The following is an 18,337-nucleotide window of genomic DNA, read 5'->3' as shown; positions in this document are numbered from 1 at the left end:
AACAAGTGTTATATTATAACTAAGATTGTGGTGAAATTAAACATTTTTCCTAGTCATGTTCTCCAGCACATGCTACTCCGAGTAATTAACATAAGCATATATGAATAGAAGCTGGGAGAGAGGCCTATTTATCAAGTTCCTTTTATTCTCTGGTTTGTGAAATAATTTATCCACCAGCCTAAAGTTTCTTGTGAACAAAAGCACTTACCTAAGCATGAAAGATTAGATGATACACAAACATCTTTATTGACATTATTTTTTGGCCTTGTGTACACAGACCCCAAAATAAACATGCCGTGGTTTAATATTTACTGCGCCTAATCTGTTCCAGGTTCAGCATTAAGCCCTTTATGCAGATTATTTCACTTGATTCTCTTAATAAATCTCCTAATATACAGAAAAGGAAATTGAGAATCAGGGAAATTATATAACTTTCCCAAAGTCATGCATTTGGTACATTTGAATGTTAGCCTCAAAGCGTATGATCCTTCTGCTACCTCAGATTGCACTTGCTGCATAACTATATCTGTAATGGTTGTATTTAGGTTCCCAACAGAACGGTGACTCTAGTAACCGGTCTTGAGTCTGCTGGGTTTCTTTGCACCTTCTCAGGAGACGCAGGTTAGCAGAAGCTTTAAGGTTGAGGATTCTTCCTTGGCCACCTCAGGGGCAAATCTGAAGAAAGTTCACAGCAGAAAGCAGGAGAACCAACTAGAATCTTCTCACTTACTTATACTTAGGGAAAGCCCTGTATGGAATCCACCGAAGAGCCAGCAGTGCTGAGGATCAAACTTATAAACAAAATTAAGGAGTAGTAGAATGGAGTGGGTGTGGAGGACTCACTTACTCGTAAACTTCTCAAGTTTAAAAATATCTCAGCAAAAGGGATCATAAATCCTCTCCTGGGTGAGAGTGAGGGGAGAGGTGCTTCCAAGTTAACCTGAGCCCTGGGCTAGAGGTCTGCAACCGGCAGCACATTTGAAGGGCCAAGTTTATTTGCAAAGGGAACAGAGTATTGGCGAGGAAAAGAATCAATAGCATAGCAGCTGAATTGCATACGGTGAAAAGGCGTGGAGAGGAAAATTAACGTTGGCAGTGGCTCACCCTTGTCAAAGAGCAAACGCCGCCTTGCTGAAGCCATGCAGTTTTAAGTAAAGTGTTGAAAACTGTAAGTCTTAGAGAATTTACGTAACTACTGAGGTGGTTAAAATGAGTGTAGCTTTTCAAGGCATCTGATAGCGGAACACTATTTTGTTGTTGTTGCTTACAGGGAGGAAAAAGGGGAGAAAATGTAGACATTATAATTAGACCTCTATTCTTTTAAACAAATTATCCCAATGCCTCACTATATACAGTATTTTTTTTTTCTGGGCATTCCTTATTTCCTTTGTATGTGACATCTTAGTAATTTTTAAGTTTTATGAAATGAGCAGGGATTCTTGAAATTGCTATAACATTATTCTTGGTAAAAGGTAGACATTCTTTCAAAATGGCCTGTGTATTCTGAGTCCCTCTAAATCAGGATAACTGTGGTATAATGTTTGATTGGTTTCAGTACTGATTGAAACAGTACTATACCATTTGCTGTTGACCATGAAAGCTTAAGAAAAAAGGAAATGTCATCATGAGGAGCTAGTCTCTCTGCAATGTTGATGTAATTTTAAATCATATTAGCAACGGCCTCTCATCATTGACTGTGTACTTGTTTTTCTCCATTTGGCTCAGCAGCCAGATTCAACATTGTCTTTAACATCTAAGGCTCCCAGCATAGAAGACAAACTGGCTTGTTGAAACTGGCTCTGTGAGACTCAATTAAGGGTAAATAGAGGGAAGCCAACGTGACAGAATTGTGTAAGCAGGTTACTGAGAGAATATGGTTATCACAACATATTTATTATGATAAGAAATTCATAGGCATTCATTCAAAAATATTCTCGATTCCTAGGCAGCTCGGGGCATATTTCCATCATCAAATTGTGATACGTGTCAGTGCAACTTGGGCAAAATTACTTTTATGCATTAAATCTAATTTAATTTGGTCAAGATGGTAAATACGGTATTTGCATCCTCTGACAACCATATCAAAATGGCAACTAAACTACAGAACCACCATCATTCATGACCACCTGAAATCTAGCTGAACAGAAGTCCTATAACTAAGAATATACAGAAGCCATGTTGAGACTGATAGGAGTGGCAGAGCAGCAAAATGGGCTGGTCCCACATTCACAGTTGGTGATTAAAAACCAGGAGGAATATCTTGGCTGTTGGTCCCAGCCCCAGGGTTTCAGTGCCAGGAAGAGAAGTCTCCATAACTTCCGATTGCATAAACCAGCAGGAATTGTGGCTAAGTGAGATGGAGCACTTCTGTAGTCTCAGGCATGCCTCTTAAATGACCCATGCACGGACGTACTCGGGCTCACTCTGAGCTTCAGCCATTGGGCAGCAGCCCAAAAGGCAGCAGGGACGTAGGAGGAGGGACTGAATTGTCTGGCTTTGGGTTGAAGGCTGGAAGGGCAGCTTTCTCCTACAGAACTTCTGTCAGAGGCCATTGTTTCTTTTTTTTAAAATATATTTTATTGATATTTTACAGAGAGGAAGGGAGAGGGAGAGAGAGTTAGAAACATAGATGAGAGAGAAACATCAATCAGCTGCCTCCTGCATACCCCCTACTGGGGATGTGCCTGCAACCAAGGTACATGCCCTTGTCCGGAATCGAACCTGGGACCCTTGAGTCCGCAGGCCGACGCTCTATCCACTGAGCCAAACCGGCTAGGGCAGAGGCCCTTGTTTCCTAGGTGAGTATTCCTCCCACAGAGCCTGCAGGCTGGCACCATATCTGAGTCTCCATTAGCCTAACACCCTTTTCCCTGCACAGGTGATTCCCTGATATCTCGCCCCACCCAACTTTAGGGCTCACTCAAGCTATTTCTAGTGGCTTTTACATACAAATAGCCTGTCTTGGCTCATGATGTAGACTTTCCTGAAATCTCTCAAAGGTTCATGAACCCCAAACAAGCAGCATTCGGCCTCCAGGTGCCCTGTGCCTCTTGCTAAGTAACCCCAAGCCCGACATTAGTGGCAGCCAGCCTTAATTCACAGCTTGGCCTCTCCTGGCCACCTCCAAAGACAGCAAAAATAGGAGCCATCTGCAGATTGCTCTGTAGCTAAGCTGGGTTGTCCTGGGCAGGACACAGGTGGCAGCTGACTTTGGCCTGCAATATCTGGGTAGCCCTAGAGCTAGCACACCTGGTGGACAGCTTCAGGCTGAAGCGCACCACCCAAGCCCCTTCATGACTGACACACTCAAGAGAGACTCATTTGGCACCAGATTCCTGCTAAAAAGCAAGTTCTGCTCCATTGAATCAGTCTCTGCACAGCAGCTCCTCTGTTGCAGTCTCAGCGAGTTCTTGCAGCTGATCAGCCTGGGGGTATATCCCTTTCATTGAGGTGCCAATAGCAGTCAAGGTCAACTACAACAGGAGTGTGCACACAGCTTGCACAGGACTCGTACTTGAAGCACCCAACTCAGGTGACTGAGGAGGCTGTGCCACTGGGCCCTGTAGGACACCTACTATATGAGGTCACTCTACTAAGACTGGAAAACATAGCAGCTCTACCTAATACACAGAAACACATACAGCAAGGTAGCCAAAAATGAGGAGACTGATACATGTCCCAAATGAAAACAGAACAAAATTCTAGAAAAAACAGCACAGCAACACCTAAATAAAATAGAGACAAGCAATCTACTAGATGCAGAGTTGAAAACATTGGTTGTAAAGATACTCTATGAACTTTCTGAGAACATTGACAAAGAGATAGGAAACATAAAAATAGAAGTAGAAAACATAAAAATGATCCAGTCAGAAATTAAGAATACATTAACAGAAATTAAGAATACATTATAAGAAATCAACAGTAAAGTAAATGAAGCAGAGGACCAAATTAGTGATTTGTAAGATAAGGAAGGGAAAAACACCCAATCAGAACAGCAAAAATAAATAAATAAATAAACAAATAAATATTAAAAATGAGGATAGTTTAAGGAGTCTCTCGGAAAATTTCAGTCATATCAACATTTGCACCATGGGGGTGCTGGAAGGAGAAGAGAAAGAACAAGGAATTAAAAACTTATTTTAGAGCCCTGGCTGGTTTGGCTCAGTGGATAGAGCATCGGCCTGCAGACTGAAAGGTCCGAGGTTCGATTCCTATCAAGGGCATATGCCTGGATTGCGGGCTTGGTCCCCAGTAGGGGGGCATAGAGGCAGTGGCTGATCAATGATTCTTTTTCATCATTGATGTTTCTATCTTTCTCTCCCTTCCTCTCTGAAATCAATACAAATATATTTAAAACAAAACAAAAAAACAACTTATTTTAGAAAGTTATGATGGAAAACTTCCCTAACCTAGTGAAGGAAATAGACATACAAGTCTAGGAAGCACAGAGAATCTTAAACAAGATGAAACCAAAGAGGTCCACACCAACACACATCATAATTAAAATGCCAAAGATTAACGACAAAGAGAGAATCTTAAAAGTAGTAAGGAAAAAAGCAATTACCTGCGAGGTGATCACATAAGACTGTCAGCTGATTTCTCAAGAGAAACTTTTCAAGCCATATTAAAAATGATTAAAACCAAGTACCTACCACCAAGGTTACCCAGCAGCACTATTATTTAGAATCCAAGGAGACATAAAGAATTTCCCAGACAAGAAAATGCTAAAGGAGTTTGTCACCACCAAACCAGTTCGACAAGAAATGTGAAAGAAGAAGAAAAAAAGTTAAAACATATGAATAATGAAATGACAATAAATACATATTTATTAAACAAATGCATTAAATTGAAGTGCATTAAATGCTCCAATCAAAAGACATACGGTGCCTAAAGGGATAACAAAACAAGAACCTTATACTCGCTACAAGACTTCATTTAGATTAAAAGATACACAGAGACTGAAGGTAAACAGATGGGAAAAGCTATTTCATAAAAATGGAAGCAACAACAAATAGACTTTAAAACAAAGTATATAACAAGAGACAAAGAAGGACACACCAATCCCGCTTCTGAGTATTTATCTGAAGAAACCCAAAACACTAAATTGAAAAGACACATACATCCATAGGTTCATTGCAGCATTATTTATAATAGCCACAATATGGAAGCAACCTAAGTGTCCATGAATAGATAAATTGATAAGAAGTGGTGCATATATACAATGAAACATGACTCAGCTATAAAAAAGAATAAAAATATTGCCTTTGCAACAACATGAATGGACTTATAGGGTTTAATGCTGAGTGAAAAAAGTCAGAGAAAGACAAATGCCATATGATTTCAGTTATATGTGGAATCTAAAAAACAAATGAACAAGCAGAACAGAAACAGACTCATAGATACAGAGAACATTTCGATGGTTGCCAGATGGGAGGGGGTTTGGGGGCATGAAAGAGAAAGGGTGAAGGGATTAAGAAGCACAAATTGGTAGATACAGAATTGTCATGGTGATGTAAAGTACAGCATAGGAAATAGAGTCAATAATGTAATAACTATGTATGCTGTCAGATGGGTACTAGATTTATAATTTTTTTAAGTTATATAAATATCTAATCACTGAGTTGTACACCTGAAAGTAATATAATATTGTACATTAATGGAATTTACAAATAATTATTTGAAATAAATTTAATTTTTAGAATGAGTGTTCAGTTTCTCCATTATTTATTGAGTGATCTAGCCTTTATCCACTGAATTAAAATGCCATGTTTTATTACATATTAATTATTACTTGTACTTGAACCAGTTTGGGGACTTTTCAAATGAATTAATCTGTTTCTTTCTCATGCCATATGTTATTATAGTTGTATAATATGATTTGATATTTATAATGTAAACCTTCTCACACATTATTCTTATTCCTCAAATGTTTTTCATTAGTCTCTCATTTAAAAAAAATGAAACTTAGAATAATTTTATCCATTTATTCTACAAATACATGCTGAATGGATATTCTGTGCTAGGTATTGTGCATGGTGTTGAGATTGGTAAGAACTAAGATAGAGTGCCTATGCTCTTATGGTGTAAAAGTTCACTTCCAAAAACTCTACTTGTAATTCTGATGAAGATTACATAATCTTATAAAATAACTTGGAGGAGTTTGTAATCTTTGCAACAGTCAGTTTTTCTTTTTGAAAAGCTTTTACGTTTTTATTTATTTGAGATTTAAAAATATATGTTAGTAATGTATTATAAAGTATACACTGAGTGGCCAGATTATTATGATCTCTGAACGCATCGGGCCTCTAGTCCTATATAGTAAAAGGCTAATATGCAAATCAACCGAATGTGCACTGACCACCAGGGGACAGATGCTCAACACAGGAGCTGCCACATGGTGGTCAGTGTGTTCCCACAGGGGAAGCACCACTCTGCCAGAAGCCGGGCTCATGGCTGCAAGTGCAGTGGTGGTGGCAGGAGCCTCTCCCACCTCCACATCAGCGCTAAGGATGTCTGACTGAAGGCTTAGGCCTAAGCTGTCAGTCGGACATCTCCCAAGGGGTCCCAGACTGCAAGAGGGCACAGGCCGGGCTGAGGGACCACCCCCAGTGCACGAATTTTGTGTACCAGGCCTCTAGTATCTTAATATTTGAGTATTTAGAACACTAGTGGCCTGGTGCACACATTCATGCACATTGAAAGGGATTTAATTAGAAGAAAGATTTGTGTGGTAATTACATTACTGCAAAAAATTACATGTCAAAATCCTATCTAATAAAGAGGGAATATGCTAATTAACCCTCACACTGCCACAAGGATGGCGGTGCCCACAGCCAATAAGGAGGGAATATGCTAATCGACTGTCCCACTCTCAAAGATGGCGGCACCCACAGCCAATAAGGAGGGAATATGCTAATTGACTGCCCCACCCTCAAAGATGGCGGCACCCACAGCCAATAAGGAGGGAATATGCTAATTGACTGCCACGCCCTCAAAGATAGCAGTGCCCAGTCCCCTCAGCCCCACTGGGACAGCAGGCACGTGGCAAGGCTGGGCCTGCCCCCAGACGGGGCTGGCTGCTCCGCGCGCCTGCCTCCAGAGTCCCCTCAACCCTCCAGCTTGGATGGCAGCTGCCCAGCCACCCAGGGCTGGCCTGAGGCACAGGCAAGCCTTGGATGGTGGCTTCCCAGCTGCCCAGGGCCGCCCAAGGCTCAGGTAACCAGGGCCGGCTGAGGCTTGTGCTGCCGGCAGTGGCAACAGCAGAGGTGTGATGGGGCGTCACCTTCCCCTGATTGCTGGGTCACCTCCCACCCTTGAGGGCTCCTGGACTGTGAGAGGGGGCAGGCCAGGCTGAGAAACACCCCCCCCTCCCCCCAGTGCATGAATTTTCATGCACCGGGCCTCTAGTAATATATATAATATAGTATCATAAAATTAAAACATGCGTGCGATTGGAGCCAGCGAGAGCTTTATACGGTATGTATCGTGCATACATGAGTCAACGTTTATTTTTAAATTGCCAGTGTGCATTATATATATACGCCGGTCGGACTGACGGTCGGTCACTTAGCCTTTTATATATATAGATTATCAGAAACAGATACTGAAGTTTATCAGATTCCTTTATAGTTGTTATTGAGATAACCATAGGTTCTTCTGTAGACTTTTGGTGTGCTATTAATTAATTTGTCAATATTAAAAAATCTTAACTGCTCAATATTTCTCAAATAATGTCCTAGTATTCCTGAGATTAACACATATCAAGTATATTTAAAATGAGCTGCCAAAACCGATTTGGCTCAGTGGATAGAGCGTCAGCCGGTGGACTGAAAGGTCCCAGGTTCGATTCCGGTCAAGGGCATGTACCTTGGTTGCGGGCACATTCCCAGTAGGGGTGTGCAGGAGGCAGCTGATTGATGTTTCTCTCTCATCGATGTTTCTAACTCTCTATCTCTCTCCTTCCTCTCTGTAAAAAATCAATAAAATATATTAAAAAAATAAAAAATAAAATAAAATGAGCTGAGATGATAATGATGATTTTACTGACTACACACAATAGAAAAATAATATAAATGTATAAATTTTTCAATTAATCATTCTATTTGTATTAGAAACAAGTATGATTTGGGTTTGGAATTGTAATTTTCAAGGTAAAGTTATCTTGGGCTTATTTCATTTAATGTAATTGCAAGCCTGAACCAAGTTTTCTATTTTCATTTGAACTTTCTTTCATGGTCTGAATATCCAGCAGACTTCCTATCTCTAGAAACATCTGGCCCTGACCTGGGTTTGCAGGCAGAACAGAATTGCTAAAGGATTTAGATTCACAGTGACTTTAAGCTCTGGTCTGGAAGATCCCATGAGAGACGAGATATATCTCCCAGGAGTTATTTTCAGGCTTAATTTTTCTCCGTGAGACTCAGCTAAACTGAGACTTGAGAGAATTCCCACCAGGAATGCAATTACTTGTGCTGTTCTCTAGGCACTTGGTCTTCTGAACTCAACATTGTTCAGACTTGTATCCCTCTGAGTAGAAAACACCTATATGGTGGCAGGATGTGGGCCAGGCCATTTGCCCAAGGAATCCTCAGCCTGTGCCACGAAACGCCCCTGGCTCAGGCCATAAAATCAGAGAAGTTCGCACTGAAGGGACCTGCAAGACCAGCTTGCTCCACCACTCAGTTTATCCGCGAGGAAACCATCCGGAGAAGGGAAGTGACTAAGCTAAGTTGACAAAGAGTGTAAGTAACATGCTGGGATAAGCATGTGGGCTTCGTGACTGGATTCAGTGTTCATTTCATGGTCATGCCATTTTAAACATTTGTATCTGTCTTCTTTTATTCTAGTGAACCATTAGGCAAATTCCATTTTGATTTGTGTCTGATAAAAAGTAATGAAATATTTGATCAAAGTTTCAGATAAATTTATATTCCGTCTCATTACATTCAAGCCTCAGCCTGCTTGCACTATTTTATATGGTGCCTTATTGGGACATTTCTTGTGTCTCTGAAATACTCTGACCAATAGTGTACACACAGCTTTCACCTGCCAAGAATGTAGGATGATGTTTCTCCCAGTCATTACAGGGATGATTTTTGTAAAGGACTGTACTTCAAAGACTCAGCTAGGTATCAGTTACCATTGTTTTCCCTTCCAAATAAAAAAATCAGGTGATATCTGTCAATGGTTCCATTGTAAATATTAGAGAACATGCTGCTCAAAAACAGAGTAGGAAAAACTAAAGGGCGGGGGTTGGAGTGCTGATTTTGCCCTTGAATATTAACAGTTCCACGTTGTGAGGTTTGTGTTGGTTTGATGCTGGCAGATGGTCCTATTACTGGAATTTTCTCTACTGAAAATAAACTGCATTTTTTTCTATGACCATGCACCCTCCCAGAGTAATATTACCAGCGTTTTTGTGGAATAGCCATTGTTGTTCAAGGGATGAGTGTGCCTTCTTTTGGCCAGATGACAACTAACTAGTTCATTGATGACGATATGTAGAATAGATGTCTAAATCAGAGTAACACACCTTTCATTTATTTTGTTATAAATTGCAACTGAATAACAATTCAGCAAATGGGTCTATTGTGATAGAGGTGACAGGTTAGGGAAAAATGTAATGGTATAAAGATATTAAAAACAATAGCAATAATTTCACATATGTCCTAGCTGGTTTGGCTCAGTGGATAGAGTGTTGGCCTGTGGACCAAACGGTCCTGGGTTCGATTCTAGTCAAGGGCATGTACCTGGGTTGTGCAGGAGGCAACTAACCAATGTGTTTCTCTCACATCAATATTTCTGTCTTTCCTTCTCTCTACCACATATGACATGGCTCTTTTAAGTTCTCCTCTAAAGATAAAACATCCTATGTTGAAGTTGTGAGGATATTTTATGAAAGGGGAATAAAATTTCACTTCTCTGTTTGTTCTCTTCTCTAGGAGGTCACCAAAGCAGTCCAGCCTCTCTTACTGGGAAGAATCATAGCTTCCTACGATCCAGATAATAAGGTGGAACGCTCCATCGCGATTTACCTCGGCATAGGATTATGCCTTCTTTTTATCCTGAGGACGCTGCTCCTGCACCCAGCCATTTTTGGCCTTCATCACATTGGAATGCAAATGAGGATAGCTATGTTTAGTTTGATTTATAAGAAGGTAATATTTCCTTGAACAGTCTCCAGGCCACATGGAGTAGCACCATGGTTTAAATGCCATATGGTTACAAATTAGGGATACATGCTGAAATCAATTTCATAAATCAGTGAAATAAGTGGCAGCAATAATTATTGTTTCTAATTCCCTTTGATAATTTAATTCACTTTAATATTTATTGAACACTTTCTATAAACTGCCTGTAGTATAGTTTCATTTTTGTTTTTTTTTCGCTAGTCAGATCATCATTTTTTGGAATCTATGGCTCCCCATTAAAATGATTCTTACCATCTGCATAAGTTATTGACAAAATACTGTTTTATAAAAAATGCCATGCATGCTTGTGTTCAACAATAAGAATATATTGCCCAGCTGGTGTTGCCCAGTGGTTAAGCATTGACCTATGAATCAGAAGGTCACGGTTCAATTCCAGGTCAGGACACATGCCTGGGTTGCAAGCTCGATCCCCAGGGGGGTGGGGAGGGGTGCAAGAGGCAAGCGATCCATGATTCTCTTTCATCATTGATGTTTCTATCTCTCTCTCCCTCTCACTTCCTCTCTGAAATCAATAAAAATATATTTAAAACAACACAGTAAGGATATAGTATGTAATTGTTAATGATAATCTAAGCACTGAAAGTTTTCATCTTAACTGTTATGACACGGTGGTGTATTCACCTACCCACTGCCTTATTTTGGGTTAGATTTTTGTCATTCTGTGAGTTCTGCAAATCAAAATATTTTAGAATAGCACTTGGATGGCAACCGTTAGAACCTTCTCTGGTTGTGTGTACTGTCCAGACAAGAACCCAAGTTGCTGAAGCATGATTTAGGTAAGTTCAGATTAAGATTTAGCTACCTTGCAAACACAATTTAAGATAATTTCAATAACATGTGTTTTCAAGACCATATGTGACTGATTATATCTACCAAGTCATTAGGTTGAATCATTTGGATACTGCTTTACCCTTATTCTCTCTTTTATTCTCCCAATGTAAAACCTTTATTTAACTGGTTTATAAGGGTTATGGATCTGAAATTACTTCTAGCAAATAACCCATAACAACTTCTAGAATATATGTGTAAAGTCACTTGTGTTGTAAAACCTTGATAGCTATACTTTATTGTTCAAGGAAGCCTTTTATGGAGGCATAAGAAAAAAAATGGAGTCCACATTTTATTTAAATCATCTCAGTTGCAGTCTATCAGTTCACAAGTACTAGGAAAGCATGGGTGATAAATCAACAGCGATTTTATTAAATTTTATTTTGATTCAGAAATTTTACTTGTGAAGAAATTATTAGATATTATTTAGAAGGTAGAATCTACATAGCAAGTGTGTTAAAGAAAGTCGAATCCAGTTTAAAAAATATTTATAAAAGTTCTTACTGTCATAATATATGTAATAGCTAATGACATGCATGACAAGCTTCTAAGTGATTTTGGTATACTATCTCATTTGAGCCTCTCCCAAACTTTCTATGGTAGGAGCTATTATCCCTTTTCTATGGATAAAAGGTTTCTTTTAAGAAACTAAGACCTAAAAAGTAGAGAACATTGTGAAAAACTTGTTTAAATTTTCTAAAATGGATAAATCATAATCCTTGAAGTGAACAGTTTTCCAAGTATTAGGGAAAATAAAATAGCACTGAAATCATGTAGCAAGATAAACCGTGTTATATGGGAAGAGAGAGGCATGAAATGGTGTGGTCTAAAGGGGAAGAGAGATCAAAGAAGGAGCAGGTTAGTTTGTAAATAAGGCCCCACCTGTAACGAACATTTAGCACAAATACAGTAATACATACATGTGCTTTCAGATCCAGAATGTATTCATGAAAAGTTATAAGCTGTTGTCTCCTTCTTTCTCATGATTGAATATCTGTTCTTACCCAGTTTGCTTTACTTACCTAGCCACATTCATTAGCTTTCTTTGATATAATCACCAAAGAATGCAATTGCATCTCCAAATGGCTGTGGTTTGGTCCCTAAAGTAAACTGGTACCTTTGGGTGACCATTTTCATCCATGTGGCAGGCCACCGCTAATTCTTTCTGCAGTATTCCAAATTTTGTAATAGGCAGCATTTTGCTTTGTTCCCAAATCTGCAACTGTGACATGTTCAAATTATATTTTAAATAAATGAATCTAAGTACAAACTAAATTTAGCTTTGCCTGTGATTTTCAACAAGATAGAGAAAACTAAAGTGAAAAATATTCACTGAGTGTTTATTGTGCTTAACATGGAGCCCCGTGGAAAGAGAACTCAGTCACCTGAGACTGAGTCAGTTACTAAGTTATGTGTGATCCAGCTCAGTGGATTCCTCCCCTACCCTCATGTTGCTCTAATAGTGTTTTGGAATTAATTGTCTTGATTCCTTCTTCATCTGTGCTTATCTATATGCTATTCATTATTCAACACCCATCTTAAATTCTACCCCTTCAATAAAATTTTTCCACACTTTGTAACTAGATATGTGAACTTTCTCTTAACCACTCTATTATATTCTACTCCCTTTAACTCATTTATCTTTATCATATTTAGATATGCACGGACTAGGTTGCCTTGAGGCAAGAATTATGTTTTTTTAATCTTAATAATAATCTTTGAAGCCTTAAATATAATGATTTGCATCTACTGAGTGCTCAATACATATGTGAGGAATTTAGTTAAAACAAATATTAGATGGATACTTTCATATAAATGGCAAATCAATTCTTATTAAATTTTGCAGGTAAAGTATGACTGTAATTTTTTATAACATAATTCATTTATCTACTACACACTTCTATTTTGTATATATGAATGTATATTTCTTTGTAAAATATAAGGATTTTATATTAGTGGTATAATCTTTCACAAAATTATTAATGATTCAGTTATTCATAATGTACTTTAATAGACTTTGGCATTAATTTTATTCAATAGAGTTACAATAGGACTGCAAGCAAAATGTAAGGCCAAGGTTTTTGTATTTTTTTTAAAGATTTTTAAAATGGATGTTTAGAGGGAGAGGAAGGGAGAGAGAAATGCTGATGTGAGAGGGAAACATTGATTGGCTGCCTCCTGAATGATCATTGGGAATCAAACCCACAACCCAGGCATGTGCCCGAACTGGGAATTAAACAGGGAACCCTTCAGTGCGGGGGACAATGTCCAACCCATTGAGCAATACCGGCCAGGGCAAGGCCAAGGTTTTAATTAAAATTTCCGCTGCCTTTGGTTCCGTGTTTTATAACAATAAAACAAACCCTTCACACTGTATAAATAAGTATTTAGATACAATATCATTTCCATTTTGGAGGAGCAAAAAAGACTACTGTCTAGATGCTGGAAAATAAAATAATGAGGGGCATGCCAGTATAATATTTGTTATGAAGAGCAATGTTAATATATCTGAGAAGGTAGAAAGCCAAATGAACATAAAGTAATTTTCATTATCTTTACTTAAAAATACACACATAGTAAACTAATACCTCAGCTATGTTATAATGTTACTTATGGATATATTTGTCTTCTGTTTTTCAACATCATCTAACTTCCCATTTTTTCTTTTAGACTTTAAAGCTGTCAAGCCGTGTTCTAGATAAAATCAGTATTGGACAACTTGTTAGTCTCCTTTCCAATAACCTGAACAAATTTGATGAAGTATGTACCTACTGATATAATCTTTTATTCATTATCGTTAAAAATCGTACAACCCTGAAGGTTTTCCTGGGTCAGATAATGGTAATAAGTGGTTAAGTAGAACACATCTCTCTACCTTCCCTATTTTTGAAAACTGAGAAAGGTAAGTTGTGTAGTAAGGTGCCATTCTGGGGCCTTGTGGAACCACCCAGTTCAAAGGAATCTCAGCTTGCTGGGTAGGTGGTGAAGTTTTCAAAATTCAATCCTTATCAGATATTGTTTTCTTTTAATACTTTAAATCATTTATTTACTTTGGTTGAATATGATATTCTGAGCAATTTTTGGTCAGTGCCATCTTGCGTCACAAATAAATGCTAGTTCCTTGAGAACAGATAATGTGTCTTATTGATCTTTGCATTTTCAATATTTAACGTTGCATTGAGCCCTAAACAGGCGCTAAATAAATTCCTGTTGCATTGAGCATGCGTTTATTCTGAATATGTGGTCGGAGTTGCGCCTTGGAGACGGGGCTTCTGGACAGTCTTGTTCTCTCATGGCTCTTGCTTTCTCCAAATAGAAGTAAGTTATTTAAAAGAAATTCTTGACATGACACTTAAGAGATCCAATGTCAAGTCCCCTGGATTAAAAAAACAAAACCCATACATAAAAATGCAGTAGCTTGAAATGTGTTCCTTGGGAAATCCTAGTCTGTGTGTAGAAGGTTTAAGCATATTTGCTACGTGTTTTATGTAATGAATACCTAGATTTTAGTGTGCTCAGAATCGTAAAGTGTTTGATTGTAGAAGATCATTCATCTATGCTCGTCTGTTTTTTTTTGGGGGGGGTGGGGTGAGGGATAAAATATCACCAGTTTTCACCGTGATTTTATTTTCCAGGGACTTGCACTGGCGCATTTCGTGTGGATCGCACCTCTACAAGTGACGCTCCTGATGGGGCTGCTTTGGGATCTGTTACAGGCCTCCGCCTTCTGTGGACTTGCTTTCCTCATAGTCCTCTCCGTGTTCCAAGCTGGGCTAGGGAGAATGATGATGAAGTACAGGTAGCACTCTATTTACATAGCTTGAAAGGGTTTTAAGTTTTCAATAATCCCAGGACTGCTCTGTGCATCACTTACTGGGTGTCACTAAAAAGGAATTATTTGATTTTATTTATTTTTTACCATATGATTTCACTTATATATGAAATCTAATGAACAAAATAAACAAACAAACAAAATGGAAACTAGATTCAGAGAACAGACTGACAGCTGTCAGAGGGGAGGGGTTTGGGGGCTGGGTGAAAAGGTGAAGGGATTAAGGGAAAAAACAACCTCATAGACAACAGTATAGTGATGACCAGAAGGAAAGGAGGGTGAGGGTAATTAAAACAGTGTAAAGGCGGGGGGCGGTAAATGGTGATTGAATGACACCTGCCTTTCGGTGGTGAGCACACCATCAAGGAATTATTTTAATGGTGCAAAGAATATTTCCTATATCATTGGGACATTTTTTACTTGTCAATTTGTAGAATTTCTTTATAAATATGTCAGCATTCAGTTCACTTTTGTAGATCATGAGATTTAAGTATAATGGATAAAACATTAATTGAGTGGGAAGGAACACATAGATTTTGGGTAGTTTATAAGCTTTTACTACCTGGTTCATGGATTATCACATCAAAGCCTTAATTACTTTATATTACAGAATGACTCAGTGATATCAGTCAATGCTTAGAGGAGTTTGTCAGCTAGAACATGATAGAAAATGTACAAAAATTTTGGAGTCAGTTAGCTCTTGGCTGGAATCCCAGAGAGCACCCTCACTAGTTATGTGACCTAAGTAAGCCACTTCACTGAGTTTCTGGTTTTTTCATCTTTAAAATAGAGATAACCACCACTCCTAGACTGTCAGTAAGGATCAGCAATAGTGTATGAAATGCATCTACTACAATGTCTGGTACATAGGGGTCATTTATTAAGTGGTAGCTAATTATTTTTTTCATCTATTTGATAATGAAATGCTGTTTAATAATAAAAGAAATGTGACTTTTTAAAAGCTTGAGCAGTTCTTAGTGTATAACGTGCCTTGTTTTTACTAATTATTAAATTGATTGATTGACTTACAGAGATCAGAGAGCTGGGAAAATCAATGAAAGACTGGTGATCACCTCAGAAATTATTGAAAATATCCAATCTGTTAAAGCATACTGCTGGGAGGAAGCAATGGAAAAAATGATTGAAAACCTAAGGCAGTAAGTCATTTAGGTAGTTTCAGTATCATTAGTCAGTGAATGTTTAATATTTCAAAAATGACTTTCAGTGGACTTCTAGCTCATATTTGAAGTTTCTGACAAATAATTGTATTAAGTTATCTCAAATATTCATGTGTTAGTGGCATAAAGTCATTTTCATGGGCTGTAGATTTACATCATTTGTCAGGTGTGTTTTCACTAGCAAGGTATTTATACCTCACAAAAGAATCTCTTATATGTGCTTATAACTGCTTACTACACTTATTTGACTAAAGTAATACTCCTGGTGCTGGAGGCTGATTGAAACCTGAAGCGGAACTGCTAGAGTAAGAAGTGCACAATTCTGAACCAAATAAATGATTGGCTGTTGTTATATTTTCCTTAAGCTCTGCGTTATGGCTCATGGAAAATGAAAAAAGAAAACAACACCCCGCTTCCTTTGGTTAAGATGTTTGTTCTTCCTTAACTTAAAAATAATAGCGCAGGGTAATACCTATACATCATGTTTCTGTAAACCTTCCCCTTGGGAAGTCAGTTCAAGTAACGAAAACCACATCCTCCTGAGTTAGAATCAGTACTCGACACCTATCTCTAGTCTTGTTTCGCCTCAGATAACCTTTCTTTCACTGATTAGTAAAGATGATATCCAGCAAAAATAAAAAAGTATAGCACAGGCTGAGATAAGATTACTGAGATAATTTTTGGCAAAATACAAACTAAGGTAGGCATGAGACCATTTATCTTTAGTCAAGTTCCATGTTCTGCAAACTGCATTCAAATAAATGCTCTGGGAGACTCAGTGGGGATAGATATACTGTTAGCAGACAAATAATTTCAGAACGGATAACATGAGAGTTTCACAGGGAAAAATACACTAAGAAGAAGAGCAGCGCCCTTTTGGATGGTGTGACTGTGGGTTATCAGGAATGCAGGCTGCTGATTCCAGTAGACAGTGATGGCAACTGAGCTGCAGGTGTGTGATTGGAACAACAAAAGAAACGCTGAAATGTTAAGTCCTTTGCCATGTAAATAGAAAGAGTAAAAGGGTATTTATTTCCTAAACAGTATTGCTCACCTGTTTTTATTATGCCTTTCAAGACAAATCCAGGAAAGGAATTATATTTTCTTTCCAGAAACATCATCGTTAAAGATCTTGGGAAATTGTTTTGTTCAAGTCTTTTTTTCTCAATAGCAAGTGTTTTCCATCACACTTACCTCCTTGGTCGTTCCTGTGCCTACAAACACAGGCATAGCAAGAGTGAAGAGGAGTTTTCTCAGGTGTCAAGATAAACTCTTGGTCAGGCCTTTCTGCTTGCTGACTTTCCCCCGCTCTGTTCCTCAAATGATGATATCTATCCTTCCTACTCTGTATTTCTGTTTGACCAATTCTAATAGGAAATGCTTGGTTGTAACTTGTATAATCCAGTTCCTTAATCTGGCAAGAAATTGTTACCTGAAAAGGCTGGAAAGTGCTGACGTAAAATGGGAAAGCAAGAATTGCTTCTATTCAGAAGAGCAAATATAATGTTCTGGAAGAGATTGGTAGGATGCACTTCAAAGGGGAAGTTACCTCAGCTTGGGCCACTGTTGAACTGGGCAAAAGGCTGTGCAAATGTTAGCATAAGTACAACTTACCTGAGAAACTTTTTAAAATACAGATTATCTACTCCTTTATTGCTCTCTGGTGATAAAGTCACTTTCAATTTTTTTATAAGAAACTGGTAAAATATTTTTATGACTCATAAAGTGTGAGTGATTTTATTATGGAGAGCACTGCTTTCTTGGTGATTCTTATAAATGTTCTTGAATCCATTATTCTTTTCCTATAGTACACTTGTTCCATTTTCCTCAACTGTTTCTAATACATTTCAACAACAATTTTGACAGATTTATAAACATTTTTGTAAACTGTGTTTTCTAGCATTTTATTAATATCAGCAGAGCCAGTATTAGTCTTTCTTGGATGAAGATTAAAGACAACATAGTAAGTTCCAAGTGCCAGGCCCTGGGCTGAAAAGTCCTTTATCTTGACAGCAGCTCCACCAGGAAGCTGTATGCTTCCCTTCTACGGATGTGGATTCTGAAGGATCAGAGGGAAGAACAATTTACTTAAGATGGCATCGCTTTTCCTGTCACAGCCAGGAGTCAAACCCCAGTGAGATTCCAAACTCATAATCTGTCTTCAATGCCAAATAATCAATAAAAGTAAGCATTAGACTATAAATCAGAATCTAGGTTGGGCACATTGAACTCTATTTTCTTCATCAGAGTGCTCAAGATTACATTTTCTAAAATATATTTTACTGATT

The 18,337-nt window shown here is 38.3% G+C and overlaps 1 protein-coding gene across 1 annotated transcript in view; it reads left to right on the top strand.

The window, feature by feature from the left end:
• Nucleotides 1-18,337, top strand: part of CFTR (CF transmembrane conductance regulator) — a 183,019-nt gene that overhangs the window by 41,030 nt on the left and 123,652 nt on the right. Inside the window, exons 4-7 of the mRNA XM_079785504.1 lie at nt 9,942-10,157; nt 13,710-13,799; nt 14,675-14,838; nt 15,903-16,028. Of these exons, the coding sequence (XP_079641630.1) occupies nt 9,942-10,157; nt 13,710-13,799; nt 14,675-14,838; nt 15,903-16,028 (596 nt within the window). The remainder of the gene's footprint in view (nt 1-9,941; nt 10,158-13,709; nt 13,800-14,674; nt 14,839-15,902; nt 16,029-18,337) is intronic.

The sequence above is a fragment of the Cnephaeus nilssonii genome (genome assembly GCF_951640355.1).
Source record: "Cnephaeus nilssonii genome assembly, chromosome: 12".
Classification (NCBI taxonomy): domain Eukaryota; kingdom Metazoa; phylum Chordata; class Mammalia; order Chiroptera; family Vespertilionidae; genus Cnephaeus; species Cnephaeus nilssonii.
This window is presented reverse-complemented; position numbering and strand designations above follow the sequence as displayed.